The sequence below is a fragment of the Ranitomeya imitator genome, chromosome 6 (assembly GCF_032444005.1).
Source record: "Ranitomeya imitator isolate aRanImi1 chromosome 6, aRanImi1.pri, whole genome shotgun sequence".
NCBI classification, from domain to species: domain Eukaryota; kingdom Metazoa; phylum Chordata; class Amphibia; order Anura; family Dendrobatidae; genus Ranitomeya; species Ranitomeya imitator.
The window spans coordinates 298,958,518-298,984,382 of record NC_091287.1 but is presented as its reverse complement, the minus strand read 5'-3'; the positions used below and the strand labels follow the sequence as shown (position 1 = coordinate 298,984,382).

The 25,865-nt window shown below is 43.4% G+C and overlaps 1 protein-coding gene across 2 annotated transcripts in view; it reads right to left on the bottom strand.

The window, feature by feature from the left end:
* The window catches only part of SLC35B3 (solute carrier family 35 member B3), a 157,724-nt gene that overhangs the window by 16,648 nt on the left and 115,211 nt on the right, over nt 1-25,865 (bottom strand). For both annotated transcript variants that reach the window (XM_069730679.1, XM_069730680.1), the window contains exon 6: nt 5,954-6,051. In XM_069730679.1, the coding sequence (XP_069586780.1) occupies nt 5,954-6,051 (98 nt within the window). The remainder of the gene's footprint in view (nt 1-5,953; nt 6,052-25,865) is intronic.

Genomic DNA, 25,865 nt, shown 5'->3' with positions numbered 1-25,865 from the left:
ATTTCGCAATTTTCAAACTTTAAATTTTTATGCAATTAAATCACAGAGATATGTCACACAAAATACTTAATAAGTAACATTTCCCACATGTCTCCTTTACATCAGCATAATTTTGGAACCAATTTTTTTTTTGTTAGGGAGTTATAAGGGTTAAAAGTTGACCAGCAATTTCTCATTTTTACAACACCATTTTTTTTTAGGGACCACGTCTCATTTGAAGTCATTTTGAGGGGTCTATATGATAGAAAATGCCCAAGTGTGACACCATTCTAAAAACTGCACCCCTCAAGGTGCTCAAAACCACATTCAAGAAGTTTATTAACCCTTCAGGTGTTTAATAGGAATTTTTGGAATGTTTAAATAAAAATGAACATTTAACTTTTTTACACAAAAAATTTACTTCAGCTCCAATTTGTTTTATTTTACCAAGGGTAACAGGAGAAATTGGACCCAAAAAGTTGTTGTCCAATTTGTCCTGAGTACGCTGATACCCCATATGTGGCAGTAAACCACTGTTTGGGCGCATGGGAGAGCTCGGAAGGGAAGGAGCGCTATTTGACTTTTCAATGCAAAATTGACAGGAATTGAGATGGGACGCCATGTTGCGTTTGGAGAGCCACTGATGTGCCTAAACATTGAAACCCCCCACAAGTGACACCATTTTGGAAAGTAGACCCCCTAAGGAACTTATCTGGATGTGTGGTGAGCACTTTGACCCACCAAGTGCTTCACAGAAGTTTATAATGCAGAACCGTAAAAATAAAAAATCATATTTTTTCACAAAAATTATATTTTTGCCCCCAATTTTTTATTTTTCCAAGGGTAAGAGAAGAAATTGGACCTCAAAAGTTGTTGTCCAATTTGTCCTGAGTACGCTGATACCCCATATGTGGCAGTAAACCACTGTTTGGGCGCATGGGAGAGCTCGGAAGGGAAGGAGCGCAGTTTGACTTTTCAATGCAAAATTGACAGAAATTGAGATGGGACGCCATGTTGCGTTTGGAGAGCCACTGATGTGCCTAAACATTGAAACCCCCCACAAGTGACACCATTTTGGAAAGTAGACCCCCTAAGGAACTTATCTAGAGGTGTGGTGAGCACTTTGACCCACCAAGTGCTTCACAGAAGTTTATAATGCAGAACCGTAAAAATAAAAAATCATATTTTTTCACAAAAATTATATTTTTGCCCCCAATTTTTTATTTTTCCAAGGGTAAGAGAAGAAATTGGACCTCAAAAGTTGTTGTCCAATTTGTCCCGAGTACGCTGATACCCCATATGTGGCAGTAAACCACTGTTTGGGCGCATGGGAGAGCTCGGAAGGGAAGGAGCGCCGTTTGACTTTTCAATGCAAAATTGACAGGAATTGAGATGGGACGCCATGTTGCGTTTGGAGAGCCACTGATGTGCCTAAACATTGAAACCCCCCACAAGTGACACCATTTTGGAAAGTAGACCCCCTAAGGAACTTATCTGGATGTGTGGTGAGCACTTTGACCCACCAAGGGCTTCACAGAAGTTTATAATGCAGAGCCATAAAAATAAAACAAAATTTTTTTCCCACAAAAATTATTTTTTAGCCCCCAGTTTTGTATTTTCCCTAGGGTAACAGGAGAAATTGGACCCCAAAAGTTGTTGTCCAATTTGTCCTGAGTACGCTGATACCCCATATGTGGGGGGGAACCACCGTTTGGGCGCATGGGAGGGTTCGGAAGGGAAGGAGCGCCATTTGGAATGCAGACTTAGATGGAATGGTCTGCAGGCGTCACATTGCGTTTGCAGAGCCCCTAATGTACCTAAACAGTAGAAACCCCCCACAAGTGACACCATTTTGGAAAGTAGACCCCCTAAGGAACTCATCTTGATGTGTTGTGAGAGCTTTGAACCCCCAAGTATTTCACTACAGTTTATAACGCAGAGCCATGCAAATAAAAAATATTTTTTTTCCACAAAAATTATATTTTAGCCCCCAGTTTTGTATTTTTCCAAGGTTAGCAGGAGAAATTGGACCCTAAATGTTGTTGTCCAATTTGTCCTGAGTACGCTGATACCCGATATGTGGGGGGGAACCACCGTTTGGGCGCATGGGAGGGCTCGGAAGGGAAGGAGCATCATTTGGAATGCAGACTTAGATGGATTGGTCTGCAGGCGTCACATTGCGTTTGCAGAGCCCCTAATGTACCTAAACAGTAGAAACCCCCCACAAGTGACCCCATATTGGAAACTAGACCCCTCAATGAACTTATCTAGATGTGTTGTGAGAACTTTGAACCCCCAAGTGTTTCACTACAGTTTATAACGCAGAGCCGTGAAAATAAAAAATCTTTTTGTTTTCCCACAAAAATTATTTTTTAGCCCCCAGTTTTGTATTTTCCCAAGGGTAACAGGAGAAATTGGTCCACAAAAGTTGTTGTCCAATTTGTCCTGAGTACGCTGATACCCCATATGTTGGGGTAAACCCCTGTTTGGGCACACAGGAGAGCTCGGAAGGGAAGGAGCACTGTTTTACTTTTTCAACGCAGAATTGGCTGGAATTGAGATCGGACGCCATGTCATGTTTGGAGAGCCCCTGATGTGCCGAAACAGTGGAAACCCCCCAATTATAACTGAAACCCTAATCTAAACACACCCCTAACCCTAATTCCAATGGTAACCCTAACCACACCTCTAACCCTGACACACCCCTAACCCTAATCCCAACCCTATTCCCAACTGTAAATGTAATCTAAACCCTAACCCTAACTTTAGCCCCAACCCTAACTGTAGCCCCAACCCTAACCCTAACCCTAGCCCTAACCCTAGCCCTAACCCTAGCCCTAACCCTAGCCCTAGCCCTAACCCTAGCCCTAACCCTAACCCTAGCCCTAACCCTAGCCCTAACCCTAACCCTAGCCCTAACCCTAACCCTAGCCCTAACCCTAGCCCTAACCCTAACCCTAGCCCTAACCCTAGCCCTAACCCTAGCCCTAATGGGAAAATGGAAATAAATACATTTTTTTTATTTTTCCCTAACTAAGGGGGTGATGAAGGGGGGTTTGATTTACTTTTATAGCGAGTTTTTTTAGCGGATTTTTATGATTGGCAGCCGTCACAAACTGAAAGACCCTTTTTATTGCAAAAAATATTTTTTGCAATACCACATTTTGAGAGCTATAATTTTTCCATATTTTGGTCCACAGAGTCATGTGAGGTCTTGTTTTTTGCGGGACGAGTTGACGTTTTTATTGAAAACATTTTTGGGCACGTGACATTTTTTTATCGCTTTTTATTCCGATTTTTGTGAGGAAGAATGACCAAAAGCCAGCTATTCATGAATTTCTATTGGGGGAGGCGTTTATACCGTTCCGCGTTTGGTAAAATTGATAAATCAGTTTTATTCTTCGGGTCAGTACGATTACAGCGATACCTCATTTATATCATTTTTTTTATGGTTTGGTGCTTTTATACGATAAAAACTATTTTACAGAAAAAATAATTATTTTTGCATCGCTTTATTCTCAGGACTATAACTTTTTTATTTTTTTGCTGATGATGCTGTATGGCGGCTCTTTTTTTGCGGGACAATATGACGCTTTCAGCGGTACCATGATTATTTATATCTGTCCTTTTGATCGCGTGTTATTCCACTTTTTGTTCGGCGGTATGATAATAAAGCGTTGTTTTTTGCCTCGTTTTTTTTTTTTTTTTCTTACGGTGTTTACTGAAGGGGTTAACTAGTGGGACAGTTTTATAGGTCGGGTCGTTACGGACGCGGCGATACTAAATATGTGTACTTTTATTGTTTTTTTTTTTTTATTTAGATGAAGAAATGTATTTATGGGAATAATATTTTTTTTTTTTTTTCATTATTTTGGAATATTTTTTTTTATTTTTTTTACACATTTGGAAAATTTTTATATTACTTTTTTACTTTGTCCCAGGGGGGGACATCACAGATCAGTGATCTGACAGTTTGCACAGCACTCTGTCAGATCACTGATCTGACATGCAGCGCTGCAGCCTTCACAGTGCCTGCTCTAAGCAGGCTCTGTGAAGCCACCTCCCTCCCTGCAGGACCCGGATCCGCGGCCATCTTGGATCCGGGGCTCGAGCAGGGAGGGAGGTGAGGAGACCCTCGCAGCAACGCGATCACATCGCGTTGCTGCGGGGGGCTCAGGGAAGCCCGCAGGGAGCCCCCTCCCTGCGCGGTGCTTCCCTGCACCGCCGGCACATCGCGATCATCTTTGATCGCGGTGTGCCAGGGGTTAATGTGCCGGGGGCGGTCCGTGACCGCTCCTGGCACATAGTGCCGGATGTCAGCTGCGATAAGCAGCTGACACCCGGCCGCGATCGGCCGCGCTCCCCCCGTGAGCGCGGCCGATCGGCTATGACGTACTATCCCGTCCAGGGTCAGATAAGCCCAGGGCACCTCGACGGGATAGTACGTCTAAGGTCACAGAGGGGTTAAAATATCTGCCATTCTAATATATTATATTATGTTATAATAATTAGTTTGTATGTGTAATGACCTTACCTATATAATATAACCTGGAATGATCAGATCGCAAGTGTTCATAAAACCAGAAATTGCCATATGTTATCTCTCAGGAGTACTTCAATGGTAGGCCTGGAACATTCAACCAGGGTCCCCAGATGTTGTCAAATTTCTTGACTGCTCTTCTCTTTCTATATACCCCTTTTTCCAACCAAATAATATGGTTTAGCTTACTTATTAACTCATTAAGGCTATGTGCACATGTCCGGAAATTTCCGCGGCAATTCCGTAACTGTGCCGCAGGTAAAATGCATGCGGATTTAAGGTACCGTCACACTAAGCGACGCTGCAGCGATACCGACAACGATCCGGATCGCTGCAGCGTCGCTGTTTGATCGCTGGAGAGCTGTCACACAGACCGCTCTCCAGCGACCAACGATGCCGGTAACCAGGGTAAACATCGGGTTACTAAGCGCAGGGCCGTGCTTAGTAACCCGATGTTTACCCTGGTTACCATCGTTAAAGTAAAAAAACAACCACTACATACTTACCTACCGCTGTCTGTCCCTCGGCACTCTGCTTCTCTGCTCTGGCTGTGAGCACAGCGGCCGGAAAGCACAGCGGTGACGTCACCGCTCTGCTTTCCGGCTGCCCGGCGCTCACAGCCAGAGCAGAGAAGCTCAGCGCCGGGGACAGACAGCGGTAGGTAAGTATGTAGTGGTTGTTTTTTTTACTTTAACGATGGTAACCAGGGTAAACATCGGGTTACTAAGCGCGGCCCTGCGCTTAGTAACCCGATGTTTACCCTGGTTACCAGCGAAGACATCGCTGAATCGGCGTCACACACGCCGATTCAGCGATGTCTGCAGGGAGTCCAGCGACGAAACAAAGTGCAGGACTTTCTGCCCGACCAGCGACATCACAGCAGGGGCCTGATCGCTGCTGCGTGTCACACTGGACGATATCGCTAGCCAGGACGCTGCAACGTCACGGATCGCTAGCGATATCGTCCAGTGTGACGGTACCTTTAGCATGCGTTTTCCCGCTAAACATTAGCGTTTTACAAGCGTAATTAGCTTGCAGAATGCTAGCGTTTTCCAAACAATCTGTAGCATCGCTTGAAAACCTGTGACAGATTGGTCACACTCGTCAAACATAGTGTTTTATAAGTGTGACCATTGGTAAACTACTGTTATTGTGAACAGTTAAGTAAAAGATGAAGATGAAATGGTCGCTAAAAGTTAAAGATGACACATTTCCTTTGTATTTTAGCCCCTCACGAAAAAATAAAATTGTATACTCTGGAATGAATATATATATCCCTTCTATTATCCTTTACAGTGGTTCACTCTGAAGGAGGAGATACCAAGAATAAACACATTAACAATAAAAAAAAAAAAGTTATGGACTATATTCAAGCCATTCTTTTTCCTAGACTCAAGTAATGTGAATTATATATTAATGTGAAGTACCCCTTACCATTTCGGAGTTAGATCCATTGTGTAATTTCATAGCTTTCTCTTGCACATTTCCTATTACAGCATCGGCACAAAGGGCAAGAGAAATGAGCAGCACACCTTGAAACAGCAAAAGAACAAAATCAATCTAGCTTTTACCTGTTATTATACTTAAAACATACAAAACAGGAGTACACACTCAATACACTTTATTACCTCTAGTACTGCGGCTACATAAAAAGTTTGTCCACTACATTGTATAATGCTCCCGTCGATTTAAACCTTGTAAATACGGTAAGTCTTCTTGTAAATACATACTGCTGCCATATATGCCTGTGAGAGGCGCTATCGCTCACCGCTCAGTCCGCATTACGTGAGCTGGCTGCAGCTGCCACTGATATCCACCGATGTCATGTCAAGTTCCGAAAACCCTTCAGTCACCCAGGCGTGAGCCAGTCGCAGGCCCTCTCCCCAACTGACTGGGATTGGGCAAAGTTTCATGGTACATCACAGCCCAGTATACAGCGTGTGCTTGCAGCCAATGAAAGCCGAAGAGAGAGGGAAAGTGAGCGCTTGATACTGGGCTGTGACGTGTGGTGAAACTCTGCCCACAGCCCAGTGAAGCAAAGAATTCTGGACCTTGACGTGACATCAGTGGATGTCAGTGGTGGCTGCAACCAGGGTCACATGATGCAGACTGAGCGATCAGCGATATCGGCTGCTCAGAGGCACATATGGCAGCAATATGTATTTAGAAATACTTATTTGCAAGGTATATATCGATGGGGGCATTATAAAATGTAATGTTTTACATGGTATAAATGTTGCTGTTTATATTTTGTGTCTGAGATATGGCACCCTCTTTGCTGCATATAAATCAAGTCCAGTTCATCAAAGGGGCATGGTCCTCAAGAAGACAGCCCATAGAAACAGTTTAAAGGATAATGAAAACATTTGCCAAGAATGGAATTATATAATTCAGCCCTTTCTTCCATTTTGTGTATATCAGGAAAAAAGAGGTGCAGAAACAATAGATTAATGCTAGATTTAGGAATAAAGCTGCCTTTACATCAGGTAAAAAATATTTATATTTATGGCAAGTGACAGGTCTTTAACTCCTTAACGACCGTTAATATGTCTTTTAACAGGGGCAGTTAAGGGACCTTCTTCCTCAGCACCGTTAAAAACCAGAGGTTGCAGTTAGGCTAAGGCTCTTTCACACTTGCGTTGGTACGGGTCTGTCGCTAAGCGTCGGGCCGACGTACGTTGTGAAATTTGTGCACGACGTGGGCAGCAGATGCAGTTTTTCAATATATCCGCTGCCCATTCTGCAAGCGCAGTAGAAAATGGCGGACGCGACGTACGAAAAAACGTTCCCTTGAACGTTTTTCCGTGACGACGGTCTGCCAAAACACAACGGATCCTTTGCACGACGGACGCGACGTGTGGCCATCCGTCACTAATACAAGTCTATGGGCAAAAAAACGCATCCTGTGGGCACATTTGCAGGATCCGTTTTTTGCCCAAAACGACGGATTGCTAAAAACGCAAGTGTGAAAGTAGCCTTAGGCTTCATTCACACTTGCGTCGGTACGGGGCCGTCGTAATGCGTCGGCCCGACGTACTGACACGTTGTGAAAATTGTGCACAATGTGGGCAGAGGATGCAGTTTTTCAACGCATCCGCTACCCAGTCTATGTCCCGGGGAGGAGGGGGCAGAGTTCAGGCCACCCATGCGCGAAATGGCAGACGCGACGTACAAAAAAAGTTCCATTGAACTTTTTTGTGCCGACGGTCTGCCAAAACACAATGGATCCAGTGCACGACGGACGCGACGTGTGGCCATCCGTCGCGATTCGTCGGCAATACAAGTCTATGGGCAAAAAACGCATCCTGCGAGCACATTTGCAGGATCCGTTTTTTGCTCAAAACGACGGATTGTGAAAAACGCAAGTCTGAAAGTAGCCTTAGGGTTGTGGCTAAGGTTGGGATAGGGTTAGGAATAGGGTCATGTTGGGGATAGGGTCATAGTTAGAATTGGGGGGTTCCACTGTTTATGTACATCAGGGGGTATCCAAATGCGACATGGCGCCATCATTGATTCCAGCCAATTCTGCTCCCTCCCTTCTGAGCTCTGCCATGCGCCCAAGGAGTCGCTTTACCCCACATATGGGGTATCAGAGTACTCAGGAGAAATTGCACAACAAACTTTGTGTTCCATTTTTTCCTGATACCCTTGTGAAAATAAAAAAGCTTGGGTCTAAAGTAAATTTTTTTGGGAAAAAAAAAAAAAAAAAAAAAAAAAAAGAGTAAAATGTTTATTTTTTCCTTCCACATTGCTTTAGTTCTCGTGAAGCATTTGAAGGGTTAATAAACTTCTTGAATGTGGTTTTAAGAGCCTTGAGGGGTGCAGTTTTTAGAATTGTGTCACTTTTGGGTATTTTCTGTCATATTGACTCCCCAAACCCACTTCAAATGTGAGGTGGTCTCTAAAAAAAAAAAATAAAAAAAAAATAAAAGGTTTTGTAAAATTTGCTGGAAAAATGAGAAATAGCTGATCAACTTTTAACCCTTATAACGTCATAACAAAAAAAAAAAAAATGTATGTTTTCAAAATTGTGCCGATACAAAATAGACATGTGTGAAATGTTATTTATTAACTATTTTGTGTGACAGGACTGATTTAAGGGCACAAAAAAGTACAATATGTCACGAAAAAACAATCTCAGAATCAGTGGGATCTGATGAAGTGTTCCAGAGCTATAATCTCAAGGTGACAGTGGTCAGAATTGTAAATCTTGGCTTGGTCATTAAGGTCAAAATTGGCTCGGTCAATAAGGGGTTAATGGGAGCATCATTATTAAAGTTCTACGACAAAGGAAATTTATAATACCGACACATAAAATTAACATGTACAAAGTAAAATTCTCAGTGTTGGCTCTAAGCGCAGAGGAAGCAATGGAAGTCCTCTTCCAGGCGGGGGTTTATGATAAGAATATCTGTACAAGACAGCATAAGAGTATGCTTTGTTTATACTAGCTGAATAGTTTTGCTCCCTTTAGGCAAAAATGTCATCTGAATAGATTTGTCCCTCACAATGTTCAAAGGAATCTGATTAAATTATGTAAGTAGATCTTCAGCTGGAATCAGACTAGTTTATGTATCAATGTTTCTGAGAAATTTATGAGTAAAAGTCAAGTGAAGTCAATTTGGCATTTAGTAACTAGCATCCAAACTGCTACCCTTAGGCAACTGAATCCTTAAGAATTTTTCGTTTGAAAGTTAATATAAAATAGAGAAAGTAGTATGTTTTCTGAAAGCTTTGATGCCTGCAAGACTTTTGCTGGTTTATGCATTTATCCATGCATATGCTAGTGTCAATACTCATTTAACATATGTTACCCTAATACACTGCCTTTGCAAAGAATAATACGTTGTAATAAACTCCAGTTCATAGCCTTCTTTTTCCCCCTTCTTATTGTCTGTTCTGCTCCACTTTTATATGCAAAAAGATACGCTACTGTGACTAGTTACTTTTGTTAAAAGTGCATGGTGAGAAAATCCAATTATTGATATTTGCATACATTTCTGTACACATCTCATTTGAAGCAATAGATTTGATTTGCGTTTGAGACAAGTACAGTAAAACGACGACAGCCATACATTTTTGGAAGCAGAAGTAAAAAAAAAAAAAAAAATCTCTGCATAGAGCCAATTGGCTAAACACAATACAGATTCACAGACAACTAAAGTGAGTTATTGAAAAAAAACTATGGTTTTATAAAGAATTACATATACTGTAGAATTAACAGATTTCCGTTAATCCTATATATTGTTGGACCAAAAGGCCATAATAAAACACAGAGGAATCAATGTGAAAGGAAATTTGACTAGAACATGTTGGGCCTATGTGTGATAAATTATATAGACCTGTATTATAAATTACAGCTATCAAAAAACTCCAGGTATTGTAGTCTTTTTAATATAGTCCATTGCCTTAATTTCTTTCTTCTGTCTGAAACATCTTGCTGAAAGATCTGTTTTAGCTGCCTAGCTCATGCTCCTTTAGTAGCTGCTTTGAACTGCACTTCTACCAACAACATGTACTCAAACACTATTTACAAAGACTCCACATATCAGCATGAATGGGGGAGCAGAGGAGGTCATACGTGGAGTACTATTATAAAGAGGCTTTGAGTATAGATTATTTCTAGAGATATAGTTCAAAGTCATTACAAAAGAAGAATGCATTTAAAACAGCACTATATGGATAACAGCAGAATACAGTTTATGTTAAAGGGAACCTGTCACCTCCCCACCAGGTGTTTTTAACTAAAATGATGAAGTTTCTTCATTTTACATAGGCTTTACAATTTTCTAGTAGTCTGTGTAACTCGAAAATCCCTTTAAATGGAACCTGCCACCCCCCCAGGCGGTTTTAACCAAAAGAGCCACCTTGTGCAGCACTAATGCTGCATTCTGTGTCAAGGTGGCTCTTTTAGTTGGGGTCCCTGCCAACGCTGAACTATTCATTTTTAGAACTTGCCTTTCCTACCTGTAGTTTGTCAGGGGGGCATGTCTTTTCCCCCTGACACAAACGCCTCCCAGCCGTCACTCAGGGCCTCCGTGCGCCACCTCCACTTCCTTCATTAACGTCCTTGACGCCTGCGCTGTAAGTTTTTTTCGGGCATGCGCAGCTTGCGCTGCCCTTCGACGCCCATCACATGATGGGAACTTACAGCGCAGGTGCCGGGGACGTTAATGAAGGAAGTGGAGGCGGCGCATGGAGGCCCTGAGTGATGGCTGGGAGGCATTTGTGTCAGGGGGGGGGAAAGACATGCCCCCCCGGACAAACTACAGGTATGAGGGGCAAATTATAAAAACGAATAGCTCAGCGTTGGCAGGTACCCCAAATAAAAGCCACCTTGACAGAATGCAGCATTAGTGCTGCACAAGTGGCTCTTTTGGTTAAAACCGCCTGGGGGGGGGGGGGGGGGGAGGTGTGTGACAGGTTCCCTTTAAAGGGATTTTCGAGTTACACAGACTACTAGAGAATTGTAAAGACTATGTAAAATGAAGAAACTACACGATTTACTTGCTGTCAAAATTTGCGGGGGTCTCTGGACGCATAGTGGGCATAGGATTTCTTGTAATCCCATCCACTATGCTATAACATCTGGACGCTGCGGGTTGGACGCTGTGTACGTACACAGCGTCCAATCCGCAGCATTTACTGACTGTGTGCACCTACCCTTATTACATTATAACAACTTAACACATTATATGAGTCAATACTCCTCGGCAGTGCACCGATCCTGTAAAGTGTCAGTGTCTTCAGCTGTAACAACTGTCTGCAGGAAAGTCTCAGGACATTGCATATTAGGAGTGTCAGGAGGGAGAAACCATGCGTGCTATGATTTATCTAACTTGAGACTGTAAATAAGGGGAATAGTTAGACCAAAAAGTACACTAAAGGGGGCTGCAAAGAGGCTAAAAAAAAAGAAAATAAAGATAATAGGGGGACTCATTGCATGACTAGCCAGACTATTACTGGCAACTTTCTTAACATCACCTAATCCAGTGTGGGCTTTGTATCGCTGCTTCTGGTCTCTTGTTTCCTGGCTGTAGCAGTTATGTCACAACCACAGTGCATATCACCACTGCTGCCTCGGGTCTGTTTCCATGATATCACCACTGCAGCCAATCACTGGGCTCAGTGGCTTGTGTTGTGGACATCGGAAGAGGTGCTGAGCACTGTAGTTGGCTGCAGTGGTGATGCACACTGTAATCATGAAGCCATCGCTGCAACCTGTAAGCAAAGACCACCTAGTTACATGAAAATACCTGATTGAAAAAGTCTAAAAATTGTTAAAGGAGAATTCCCATCTCCAAGATCCTATCCCAATATGTAGTAATTGTAAAAATAATATTAGCAAGCACCTCCAATTAGAAATGTAGTATAGTCTGTCTCTTTCCTCATGTTTAGGCATTGCAGGACCTTAAGTATCCATGGTTACACCCACTAGCAGCTAGCTAACTGTCACTATATCAGTAGTCGTAACTAGAGATGAGCGAACATGCTCAGATAATGTCTTATCAGAGCATGCTGGGGAGTTCTCATATATTATGTTTGAGCCTCTGCGGCTGCATGACTTGTGGCTGTTGGACAGCCTCAACACATGTGGCAATTCCCTAATAAACAGGCAATCCCCAAATGTGTTCAGGCTGTCTAACAGCCACAAATCAAGTAGAAGCAGGGACTTGAACCTAATATACGAGCACACCCAGATACTCGGATAACACCCGAGAATGCACGGATAAGGCTACTTTCACACTAGCGTCGGAATTCGGCCCGTCGCATTGCGTCGGGCCGAGATTCCGACGCTAGTGTTGTTAGTGCCGCACAACGGGTGCAGCGGATGCATTCTCCGGCGCATCCGATGCATTCTCCGGCGCATCCGCTGCCCCACTGTGAGTTGCGGGGAGGTGGGGGCGGAGTTCCGGCCACCCATGCGCGGTCGGAAAAAGCGGTCCATCTGGAGCAAAAAACGTTACATTTAACGTTTTTTGCTCACGGCGGTCCGCCACAACACGGCGCAACCGTCGCACGACGGTTGCGACGTGTGTCAATAAGTCGCAATGCGTCGGTAATGTTACTCTATAGGGCAAAAACACATTCTGCAAACAACTTTGCAGGATGCGTTTTTTCCCCTAAACGACGCATTGCGACGTATTAAAAAAAACGCCAGTGTGAAAGTACCCCAAGACGTTATCTGAGCACATTCACTCATCACTAGTCTTAACCATGATACCCAAGGTCCTGCAATGAGAAAAGAGGCATAGCAAATCAGATGAACTATACTACATTTCTAATTGGAGGTATTTGCTGATATTATTACTACTACACTTACTACATATTGGGATAGAATCTCAGAGATGGGAATATACAGTGGGGGAAATAATCTACTATATAATTGTCTAAGGGTCACTTCCGTCTGTCTGTCCTTCTGTCACGGTTATTCATTCGCTGATTGGTCTCGGCAGCTGCCTGTCATGGCTGCCACGACCAATCAGCGACGGGCACAGTCCGATTACTCCCTCCCCTACACTCACTGCCCGGCGCCCGCTCCATACTCCTCTCACCGCTCACACAGGGTTAATGGCAGCGGTAACGGCCCGTGGTGTAACGCACTCCGTTACCGCTGCTATTAACCCTGTGTGTCCCCAACTATTTACTATTGATGCTGCCTATACAGCATCAATAGTAAAAATATGTCACGTTAAAAATAATTAAAAAAAACAAAATAAAAAACCTGCTATACTCACCATCCGCCGCCTTTCCCGCTCCTCGCCACACTCCTGGGACCGCTCCATTGCAAGCGGCAGCTTCCGGTCCCAGGGCTGGTGTGCGACAAGGACCTGCCGTGACGTCACGGTCATGTGACTGCGACGCCATCACAGGTCCTGCTCATACCAGCCCTGCGACCGGAAGCTGACGCTTGCAATGGAGCGGTCCCGGGAGCGTCGCGAGGAGCGGGAAAGGCGGCGGATGGTGAGTATAGCAGGACTTCAACGGGCCTTCGGAAGGTGAGTATATGTTTTTTTTTTTTTTGTTTTTTTTTTAAGTCTCTATACTACGTGGCTCTGTGCTGTATACACCGTCGCTGTGAAATATACTATGTGGCTGGGCAATATACTACGTGCCTGGGCAATGTACTACGTGGCTGGACAATACACTCCGTCGCTGGGCAATATACTACGTGACTGGGCAATATACTACGTAACTGGGCAATATACTACGTAACTGGGCAATATACCGTACTACGTGGCTGGGCAATATACTACGTGGGCTGGGCAATATACTACGTGACTGGCCAATATACTACGTGGGCATGCATATTCTAGAATACCCGATGCGTTAGAATCGGGCCACCATCTAGTTATTTGATAATTTGCTGATTTTGTAAGTTTGCCCACTGACAAAGACATGAACAGTCTATAATTTTAAGGGTAGGTTAATTTTAACATTGATAGATAGAATATCAAAAATAAAATCCAGAAAATCACATTGTATAAATTATATAAATTTGCATTTTGCAGTGAGAAATAAGTATTTGATCCACTACCAACCATTAGGAGTTCTGGCTCCTACAGACCGTTAGACGCTCCAAATCAACTCGTTACCTGCATTAATGACAGCTGTCTTACATAGTCACCTTTATAAAAAACTCCTGTCCACAGACTCAATTAATCAGTCAGACTCTAATCTCTACAACATGGGCAAGACCAAAGAGCTTTACAAAGGTCAGGGACAAGGTCATAGACCTGCACAAAGCTGGAATGGGCTACAAAACCATAAGTAAGACACTGGCTGAGCAGGAGACAACTGTTGGTGCAATGGTAAGAAAATGGAAGAAATACAAAATGACTGTCAATCGACATCAATCTGGGGCACCATGCAAAATCTCACCTCGTGGGTTATCCTTAAACATAAGGAAGGTGAGAGATCAGCCTAAAACTACACGGGGGTAACTTGTTAATGATCTGAAGGCAGCTGGAACCACAGTCACCAAGAAAACCATTGGTAACACATTACGCCGTTAAGGTTTAAAATCCTGCAGTTTGCCAATGAACACCTGGATGATTCTGTGAGTGATTGGGAGAAGGTACTGTGGTCAGATGAGATAAAAATTGAGGTCTTCGGCATTAATTCAACTCGCCGTGTTTGGAGGAACAGAAATGCTGCCTATGAATCAAAGAACACCATCCCCACTGTCAAGCATGGAGGTGGAAACATTATGTTTTGAGGATTTTTCTCTGCTAAGGGCACAGGGCTACTTCACCGCATCAATGGTAGAATGGATGGAGCCATGTACCGTAAAATGTTGAGTGACAACCTCCTTCCTTCTGCAAGGACATTAAAAATGGGTCGTGGCTGGGTCTTCCAGCAAGACAATGACCCAAAACATACAACCAAGGCAACAAAGGAGTGGCTCAAAAAGAAGCACATTAAGGTCATGGTGTGGCCTAGCCAGTCTCCAGATGTTAATCCCATAGAAAACTTATGGAGGAAGTTGAAGCTCCAAGTTGCCAAGCGACAGCCTCAAAATCTTAATGATTTAGAGATGATCTGCAAAGAGGAGCGGACCAAAATTTCTCCTGACATGTGCGCAAACCTCATCATCAACTACAAAAAACTTCTGACTGCTGTGCTTGCCAGCAAGGGTTTTGCCACCAAGTATTAAGTCTTGTTTGCAAGAGGGAGCAAAAACTTAGTACTCACTGCAAAATACAAATAAATTTATATAATTTATACAATATGATTTTCTGAATTTTATTTTTGATATTCTCTCAGTGTTAAAATTAACCTACCCTTAAAATTATAGACTGTTCATGTTTTTTCCAGTTGGCAAACATACAAAATCAGCAGGGGATCAAAAAACTATTTCCCACACTGTACCTTTAGGGCTCTTTCACACGTCAGTGTGTCTGGTACATGTGGTGACACTTACACACAGACCCATTCAAGTGAATGAGTATGTGCACATCAGTGTCTGTGGGCAAAATAAGGTGACATGATTTTTTTTTAATAGCAGCATGAGCCGCAAAACGTCCCACACACGTGCACACTGATGACACACAGATTACATCAGTGTGACACATACCAGTGCCTGGGAAACAGCGGTACTGTGTTGTTCCCCTGCAATGGGTGCTGAAGATGGTTCTCATCATTCTTCCCTACTATGCTTGCGATCAGCGCGAGAATGGTGACCTGCGAAGAACTCACGGAGCTGAACTGTAGTGAACTTAGTGACTTTTTCTCACAGTGCTGAGGTCCCCGCAGTTCATTCCGGCTGGGAACGCGGCCTCAGTAATCCGCAGTAACCTCGATGATGTCACTGCTATTCATTCATCAGTGGTTCTTAGCATGGACAATCGCATCTTGGCACCGTCCAGGTTGAAAACTATTTATCCCCAGACATGGATAACAACGTGTGACAGAACGTCGGACAGGTGAGGGATATTAATGTTTCCAATTATGTTTGTTTTATTACAGGAGATGATGGCTTCAGTGGAATTAGGCATTATGCTCACCTAACTGTTTATTTTAACCCCTTAATCCCATATGACGTACTATCCCGTCAAGGTGACCTGGGACTTAATTCCCAGTGACGGGATAGTACATCATATGCAATCGGCCAATTGCGGCCGGGTGTCAGTACTGATGACTAAGAACACAGTTGTGTTCGAAATGCGTTCAGTGCAGTGAGAGCTGATACGTGATTCCATTATCAGCCACTTGTTATCGGAGTCCACATTTTTAATCTTGTTACTTCAATAAAGCCATTTTGGATTTTATATACGGACTATTTCTCTTTCCTGGAGCTGGATTTTCTAGATTTTCTTGTATCCATGACGTTGCTTGCTGGACGTTTTATCCCTGCTCGGATTTTTCCATTGCATTTGGACTCCTGTTGGGTGAGCTGAATACTTTTTCCTTTTTTTCCCTCACAGATTTGCGGGTTTCCACTGTTTAGGCATATCAGGGCTCTCCAAACGCGACATGGCGTCCGATCTCAATTCCAGCCAATTCTGCGTTGAAAAAGTAAAACAGTGCTCCTTCCCTTCCGAGCTCTCCCGTGCGCCAAAACAGGCGTTTACCCCAACATATGGGGTATCCGCATACTCTGGACAAATTGGACAACAACTATTGGGGTCCAATTTCTCGTTACCCTTGGGAAAATTAAAATTTGGGGGGCTAAAAAATAATTTTTGTGGAAAAAAAATGATTTTTTATTTTCAAGGCTCTGCGTTATAAACTGTAGTGAAACACTTGGGGTTTCAAAACTGTCAAAACACATTTAGATAAGTTCCTTAGGGGGTCTACTTTCCAAAATGGTGTCACTTATGGGGGGGTTTCAATGTTTAGGCACATCAGGGGCTTTCCAAACGCAACATGGCGTCCCTTCTCAATTCCAGTCAATTTTGCATTGAAAAGTCAAACGGCGCTCCTTCCCTTCCGAGCTCTGCCATGCGCCCAAACAGTGGTTTACCCCCACATATGGGGTATCAGCGTACTCAGAACAAATTGTACAACAACTTTTGGGGTCCATTTTCTCCTGTTAGCCTTGGTAAAATAAAACAAATTGGAGCTGAATTAAATTTTTTGTGAAAAAAAGTTAAATGTTCATTTTTTTTTTTTTAAACATTCCAAAAATTCCTGTAAAACACCTGAAGGGTTAATAAACTTCTTGAATGTGGTTTTGAGCACCTTGAGGGGTGCAGTTTTTAGAATGGTGTCACACTTGGCTATTTTCTATCATATAGACCCCTCAAAATGACTTCAAATGAGATGTGGTCCCTAAAAAATATTGGTGTTGTAGAAATGAGAAATTGCTGGTCAACTTTTAACCCTTATAACGCCCTAACAAAAAAAAATTTTGGTTCCAAAATTGTGCTGATGTAAAGTAGACATGTGGGAAATCTTACTTATTAATTATTTTGTGTGACATCTCTGTGATTTAAGGGCATAAAAATTCAAAGTTGGAAAATTTTCAAAATTTTTGCCAAATTTCCGTTTTTTTTTCACAAATAAACGCACGTTATATCTAAGAAATTTTACCACCATCATGAAGTACAATATGTCACGAGAAAATGTCAGAATCGCCAAGATCCGTTGAAGCGTTCCAGAGTTATAACCTCACAAAGGGACAGTGGTCAGAATTGTAAAAATTGGCCCGGTCATTAACGTGCAAACCACCCTTGGGGGTAAAGGGGTTAAATAAAAATGGAAAAATGTGTTTTGTTTGTATTTCAAAAAAGACTTGCTGTGCTTATTACCATACAACTATAGCCCCTTAACCCCTTCATGACCCAGCCTATTTTGACCTTAATGACCTGGCCGTTTTTTTGCATTTCTGACCAGTGTCCCTTTATGAGGTAATAACTCAGGAACGCTTCAACGAATCCTAGCGGTTCTGAGAATGTTTTTTTGTGACATATTGGGCTTCATGTTAGTGGTAAATTTAGATAGATAATTTTTGCGCTTATTTGTGAAAAAAAAAATGGAAATTTGGCGAAAATTTTGAAAATTTTGCAATTTTAAATTTTTATTCTGTTAAACCAGAGAGTTATGTGACAGAAAATAGTTAATAAACATTACCCACATGTCTACTTTACATCAGCACAATTTTGGAAACAACATTTTTTTTGCTAGGTTATATCGGTTAAAATTTGACCAGCGATTTCTCATTTTTACAACGAAATTTACAAAACCGTTTTTTTTTAGGGACCACCTCACATTTGAAGTCAGTTTCAGGGGTCTATATGGCTGAAAATACCAAAAAGTGACACCATTCTAAAATCTGCACCCCACAAGGTGCTCAAAACCACATTCAAGAAGTTTATTAGCCCTTCAGGTGCTTCACAGCAGCAGAAGCAACATGGAAGGAAAAAAATGAACATTTAACTTTTTAGTCACAAAAATGATCTTTTAGCAACATTTTTTTTATTTTCCCAAAGGTAAAAGGAGAAACTGGACACCAAAAGTTATTGTACAATTTGTCCTGAGTACGCTGATACCTCATATGTGGGGTGAGGGAACCACTGTTTGGGCACAGGACGGGCTCGGAAGGGAAGGAGCGCCAGTTGACTTTTTCAATGAAAAATTGGCTCCAATCTTTAGCGGACACCATGTCGCGTTTGGAGAGCCCCTGATGTGCCTAAACATTGGAGCTCCCCCACAAGTGACCCCATTTTGGAAACTAGACCCCCCAAGGAGCTTATCTAGATGCATAGTGAGCACTTTGAACCCCCAGGTGCTTCACAAATTGATCCGTAAAAATGAAAAAGTACTTTTTCATAAAAAATAATTTTTTAGCCTTAATTTTTTCATTTCTACATGGGCAACAGGATAAAATGGATCCTAAAATGTGTTGGGCAATTTCTCCTGAGTACACCGATACCTCATATGTGGTCACAAACCACTGATTTTGCACATGGCAACGCTCGGAAGGGAAGGAGCGCCATTTGACTTTTTGAATGAAAAATTAGCTCCAATCGTTAGCGGACACCATGTCGCGTTTGGAGAGCCCCTGTGTGCCTAAACATTGGAGCTCCCCCACAAGTGACTCCATTTTTGAAACTAGACCTTCCATGGAACTAATCTAGATGTGTGGTGAGCACTTTGAACCCCCAAGTGCTTCACAGAAGTTTACAACGCAGAGCCGTGAAAATAAAAAATCATTTTTCTTTCCTCAAAAATTATTTTTTTAGCTAGCAATTTTTTATTTTCACAAGGGTAAGAGGAGAAATTGGACCCCAATATTTGTTGCCCAGTTTGTCCTGAGTACGCTGATACCTCATATGTGGGGGTAAACCACTGTTTGGGCACACGTCTGGCTCGGAAGGGAAGTAGTGACGTTTTGAAATGCAGACTTTGATGGAATGGTCTGCGGGCGTCACGCTGCATTTGCAGAGCCCCTGATGTGCCTAAACAGTAGAAAACCCCCACAAGTGACCCCATTTTGGAAACTATACACCCCCAAGGAACTTATCTAGATGTGTGGTGAGCACTTTGAACCCCCAAGTGTTTCACAGAAGTTTACAACGCAGAACCGTGAAAATAAAAAATCATTTTTCTTTCCTCAAAAATTATGTTTTAGCAAGCAATTTTTTATTTTCGCAAGGGTAACAGGAGAAATTGGACCCCAATAGTTGTTGCCCAGTTTGTCCTGAGTATGCTGGTACCCCAAATGTGGGGGTAAACCACTGTTTGGGGGCAGGTCGGGGTTCGGAAGGGAGGGAGCTCCATTTGACTTTTTGAACGCAAGATTGGCTGGAATCAATGGTGGAACCATGTTGCGTTTGGAGACCCCTGATGTGCCTAAACAGTGGAAACCCTTCAATTCTAACTCCAACACTAACCCCAACGCACCCCTAACCCTAATCCCAACTCTAGCCATAACCCTAATCACAACCGTAACCCCAACACACCCCTAACCACAACCCTAACCCTAATCCCAACCCTAACCCCAACACACCCATAAACATAACCCTAACCACAAGCCTAATCTTAACCCTATTTCCAACCCTGGCCCTAATTCCAACCCCAACTCTAATTCCAACCCTAACCCTAAGGCTATGTGCCCACGTTGCGGTTTCGTGTGAGATTTTTCCATACCACTTTTGAAAAATCCGCAGGTAAAAGGCACTGCGTTTTACTTGCGGATTTACCGCGGATTTCCAGTGTTTTTTGTGCGGATTTCACCTGCGGATTTCTATTCAGGAACAGGTGTAAACCGCTGCGGAATCCGCACAAAGAATTGACATGCTGCGGAAAATACAATGCAGCGTTTCCGCGCTGTATTTTCCGCACTATGGACACAGCGGATTTGGTTTTCCATAGGTTTACATGGTACTGTAAACCTGATGGCAAACTGCTACGAATCCGCACCGTGTGCACATAGCCTACTTCTAACCCTAACCTTAGTTCTAACCCTAATCCTAGTTCTAACCCTAACCCTAGTTCTAACCCCAACCCTAAAACCCTAGCCCTAGTGGAAAAAAAATATATATATTTTCTTTATTTTATTATTGTCCCTACCTATGGGGGTGATAAAGGGGGGGTTCATTTCCTTTTTTTATTTTGATCACTGTTGTAAAACCTACCACAATGATCAAAATGTACCTGTAACGAATCTGCCGGCCGACAGATTCGGCGGGCGCACTGCGCCCGCCATTTTGGAAGATGGCGGCGCCCATGGACAATGGGGGGGGGGGTGTGGATCGGAGCACAGGGGGAGCGGACAGGAGGACGTAGGGGAGCGGACAGGAGGATGGAGGGGAGCGGACAGGAGAACGGAGGGGAGCAGAACACAGTACGGAGGACTGGAGAGGAGATCAGTGGCAGTGGGGGGGGGGGGGGTTGCAGATCAGGATTTCCAGCCATGGTCGATGGTATTGCAGCATCGGCCATGGCTGGATTGTAATATTTCACCACTTTTTATAGGTGAAATATTACAAATTGCTCTGATTGGCTGTTTCACTTTCAACAGCCAATCAGAGCGATCGTAGCCACGGGGGGTGAAGCCACCCCCCTGGGCTGAAGTACCACTCCCCCTGTCCCTGTAGGTCGGGTGAAATTGGAGTTCACCCTTTCACTCGACCTGCAGTGACGCGATCATTCTGTGACACAGCATATGCGTCACAGGTCGGATTGGCACCGACTTTCATGACGCATACGCTGTGTCACAGGTCGGGAAGGGGTTAATCACCACCAATATGTCTTTTTACTGACCTGAGATGTAAGAGACTACAGGTGACAATCCAGCAGCTGTCGGCTGTACACAATAGCTGACAACTTGCTGCATTAGCCATGATCAGTGTTGGCACCGTCCATATCTGTTTAACCCCTTAGATGATGCTGTCAAAAGTGACTACAGCGTATAAATGGTTAACTGAGCGTGGGGGCTCCCTGTTTATCTTCATCGGCACCCTGAGATCATGATTGTGTGGTCCTGATGTTTTCCATGGTATTTCACAGCCAAATAGCGTCCTTAGAGTCTCCGGGATATAGCAGCCTGGTCAGAAGTTAGCGACATTTAGGTGGTAAAATACATTTTTTCATTCCCGTCATGCTTCTTTGCATTAATTTTAGAAAACCACTTGAAGGGTTAATAAACTACCTGACAGCAGTTTTCAGTATGTCGAGGGGTGCCGTTTTTAAAATGGTATCACTTTTGGGGGGTTTCCAGTAGATAGGACCCCAAAGTCACTTCAGACATGGATAGGTCCCTAAAAATTACATTCTGTACACTTCCTTGAAAAAAAATGAAAAATTACTGCTACAATTTTAAACCTCCTAAAATGCTAACAAAATAAAACAGTATTTTGTCAATCTGTAAGAGGGCACAGCTGACCGCACCACTGCTTGAGAGGGTAATTAAGCCTGCTCACCTGCGATGGGAGTGTGGCCGCCGGATCTCGGGTGCTTCAGCCAATACATGTCATCAAATCCATCAAAGAAGAAGAGGCAGCACTCACCGATCCTTCCAAGAGAGGTAACTTTATTTACTTACAATAAAATCTTCACGGTCGGGGGTGCAGATTTTCAGAGTGCGGCAAGCCTGACGACGGCCGTTTCAAGCCCGACGACGGCCGTTTCAAGCCCGAAAGCCGCTACCACGGGTCAGTGCTGCACTGACCCGTGGAAGCGCCAGCCGGGCACGAAACGGCCGTCAGGCTTGCTGCACTCTGAAAATCTGCACCCCCGGCCGTGAAGATTTTATTGTAAGTAAATAAAGTTACCTCTCTCTGAAGGATCGGTGAGTGCTGCCTCTTCTTTTCCATTTTAAAACAGCATTTTAGAAATGGTGCCATTTAAAGGGAACCTGTCACCCCCAAAATCGAAGATGAGCTAAGCCCACCAGCATCAGGGGCTTATCTACAGCATTCTGTAATGCTGTAGATAAGCCCCCGATGTATCCTGAAAGATGAAAAAAAGAGGTTAGATTATACTCACCCAGGGGCGGTCCCGCTGCGTTCCGGTCCGATGGGCGTCGCGGTCCAGTCCGAGGCCTCCCATCTTCTTACGATGACGTCCTCTTCTTGTATTCACGCTGCGGCTCCGGAGCAGGCATACTTTGTCTGCCCTTTTGAGGGCAGAGCAAAGTACTGCAGTGCACAGGCACATTCCAGACTGCTGTAGATAAGCCCATGATGCTGGTGGGCTTAGCTCATCTTCGATTTTGGGGGTGACAGGTTCCCTTTAAAGCCGACATGTGGGAAATGTTATTTATTAATGTTTTTATGTGGTATAACTCTCTGGGTTAAAGGGATAATCTTTCAAAGTTTGAATATTGCACTTTAACATTTTTGTCATATTTGTCATTTTTTATAAACGCAAGACATTTCAACCTAATGTTACCATTATCATAAATTATAATGTGGCACGAAAAAATAATCTCAAAATCACTGGGATTTGTTGAAGCATTCCAGAGTTATTACCACAAAGTGACATTGGTCACATTTAAAAAATTTGGCCTGGTCACTAAGGGGTTAAGATCAGTAATGGGTAGGTGTTTTAGAAACTCCTCTACATTGCTAAACCGTGGCTGTGTCACTGTCACAGCACATGCATGGACAGCCTGCTTGTTGGGCTCTTCATGCATGTGCTGTGACAGTGACACAGCCACGACACATGCAGCTGCGGCGTCGATCAGCTGGCACGCTCCATGTATCCGGGTTCCCACTGCACCTTATTCGGTAAGCGCTATAGCTACCCAAATAAGTGGGGACCCGAAGAAATTTGCTCAACTCTAGTCGCCAGACAAAACAAAGGTGTCATCAACCCCATAAATATTACCCCCACTTGCCACAGGGCAAGTGCGAAGAGCTGGGCAAAGCGCCAGAATTGGCACATCTAATAGCTGTGCCTTTTCTGGGCGGCTGCAGGGTGCTATATTTTAGGCTGAGGGGCCCAATATCCATGGTCCCTTACCAGCCTGAGAATACCAGCCCCCAGCTATGTGCTTTAGCTTGGCTGTTTGTGAAAAATAGAGGGGACCACACACATTTTTTTTTTATTTCAATAATTAAAAAAAAAAAGCATTGGGGAGCCCTTTATTTTTGATAACCAGCCTTGCTAAAGCTGACAACTGAGGGTTGCAGCCCACAGCTTTCAGTTTTGCCTGGGTGGGAATCAAAAATGAATAGGAACCCACGCCGGTATTTTTATTTATTTATAGCCCAGGTGGCAGCTGATAAATACTCTGAATTATGATTAGGAACCAGTCGGTTGAAACTCGTAAGGCCATGAGTTTCCCGGGTTACTTGTCTTTTTTCTAAACTCATGGTTTCATATACCATAATTTTAACCATGTTATATATTAACCCCTCTCTGACCTTAGACGTACTATCCCGTCGAGGTGCCCTGGGCCTATCTGACCCTCGACGGGATAGTACGTCATAGCGATCGGGCCGCGCTCACGGGGGGAGCGCGGCTGATCGCGGCCGGGTGTCAGCTGCCTATCGCAGCTGACACCCGGCACAATGTGCCAGGAGCGGTCACGGATCGCCCCCGGCACATTAACCCCCGGCACACCGCGATCAAACATGATCGCGATGTGCCGGCGGTATAGGGAAGCGTCGCGCAGGGAGGGGGCTCCCTGCGGGCTTCCCTGAGCCCCCCCACAGCAACGCAATGTGATCACGTTGCTGCGAGGGTCTCCTACCTCCTTCCTCGCTGCAGGCCCCGGATCAAAGATGGCCGCGGCATCAGAGTCCTGCAGGGAGGGAGGTGGCTTCACAGAGCCTGCTCAGAGCAGGCACTGTGAAGCCTGCAGTGCTCTAAGTCAGATCGGTGATCTGACAGAGTGCTTTGCAAACTGTCAGATCACCGATCTGTGATGTCCCCCCCTGGGGCAAAGTAAAAAAAAAATTTCCAAATGTGTAAAAAAGAAAAAAAAAAATCCTAAATAATTAAAAAAAAAAATATATTATTCCCATAAATACATTTCTTTATCTAAATAAAAAAAATAAAAAAAAAACAATAAAACTACACATATTTAGTATCGTCGCGTCCGTAACGACCCAACCTATAAAATTGGCCCACTAGTTAACCCCTTCAGTAAACACCGTAAGAAAAAAAAAAAGAAACGAGGCAAAAAACAACGCTTTATTATCATACTGCCGAACAAAAAGTGGAATAACACGCGATGAAAAAGACGGATATAAATAACCATGGTACCGCTGAAAACGTCATCTTGTCCCGCAAAAAACGAGCCGCCATACAGCATGATCACCAAAAAAATAAAAAAGTTATAGTCCTGAGAATAAAGCGATACAAAAATAATTATTTTTTCTATAAAATTGTTTTTATCGTATAAAAGCGCCAAAACATAAAAAAATAATATAAATGAGATATCGTTGTAATCGTACTGACCCGAAGAATAAAACTGCTTTATCAATTTTACCAAACGCGGAACGGTATAAATGCCTCCCCCAAAAGAAATTCATGAATAGCTGGTTTTCGGTCATTCTGCCTCACAAAAATAGGAATAAAAAGCGATCAAAAAATGTCACGTGCCCGAAAATGTTACCAATAAAAACGTCAACTCGTACCGCAAAAAACAAGACCTCACATGACTCTGTAGACTCAAACATGGAAAAATTATAGCTCTCAAAATGTGGTAACACAAAAAATATTTTTTGCAATAAAAAGCGTCTTTCAGTGTGTGACGGCTGCCAATCATAAAAATCCGCTAAAAAACCCGCAATAAAAGTAAATCAAACCCCCCTTCATCACCCCATTAGTTAGGGAAAAATTAAAAAAATGTATTTATTTTCATTTTCCCATTAGGGCTAGGGCTACAGCTAGGGCTACAGCTAGGGCTACAGCTAGGGCTACAGCTAGGGCTACAGCTAGGGCTGGGGCTAAAGTTAGGGTTAGGGTTTGGATTACATTTACGGTTGGGAATAGGGTTGGGATTAGGGTTAGGGGTGTGTCTGGGTTAGAGGTGTGGTTAGGGTTGCTGTTGGGATTAGGGTTAGGGCTGTGTTTGCATTAGGGTTTCAGTTATAATTGGGGAGTTTCCACTGTTTAGGCACATCAGGGGCTCTCCAAACGCGACATGGCGTCCAATCTCAATTCCAACCAATTCTGCGTAGAAAAAGTAAAACAGTGCTCCTTCCCTTCCGAGCTCTCCCGTGTGCCCAAACAGGGGTTTACCCCAACATATCGGGTATCAGCGTACTCAGGACAAATTGGACAACAAATTTTCGGGTCCAATTTCTCCTGTTACCCTTGGGAAAATACAAAACTGGGGGCTAAAATATAATTTTTGTGGAAAAAAAAATATTTTTTATTTGCACGGCTCTGCGTTATAAACTGTAGTGAAATACTTGGGGGTTCAAAGCTCTCACAACACATCTAG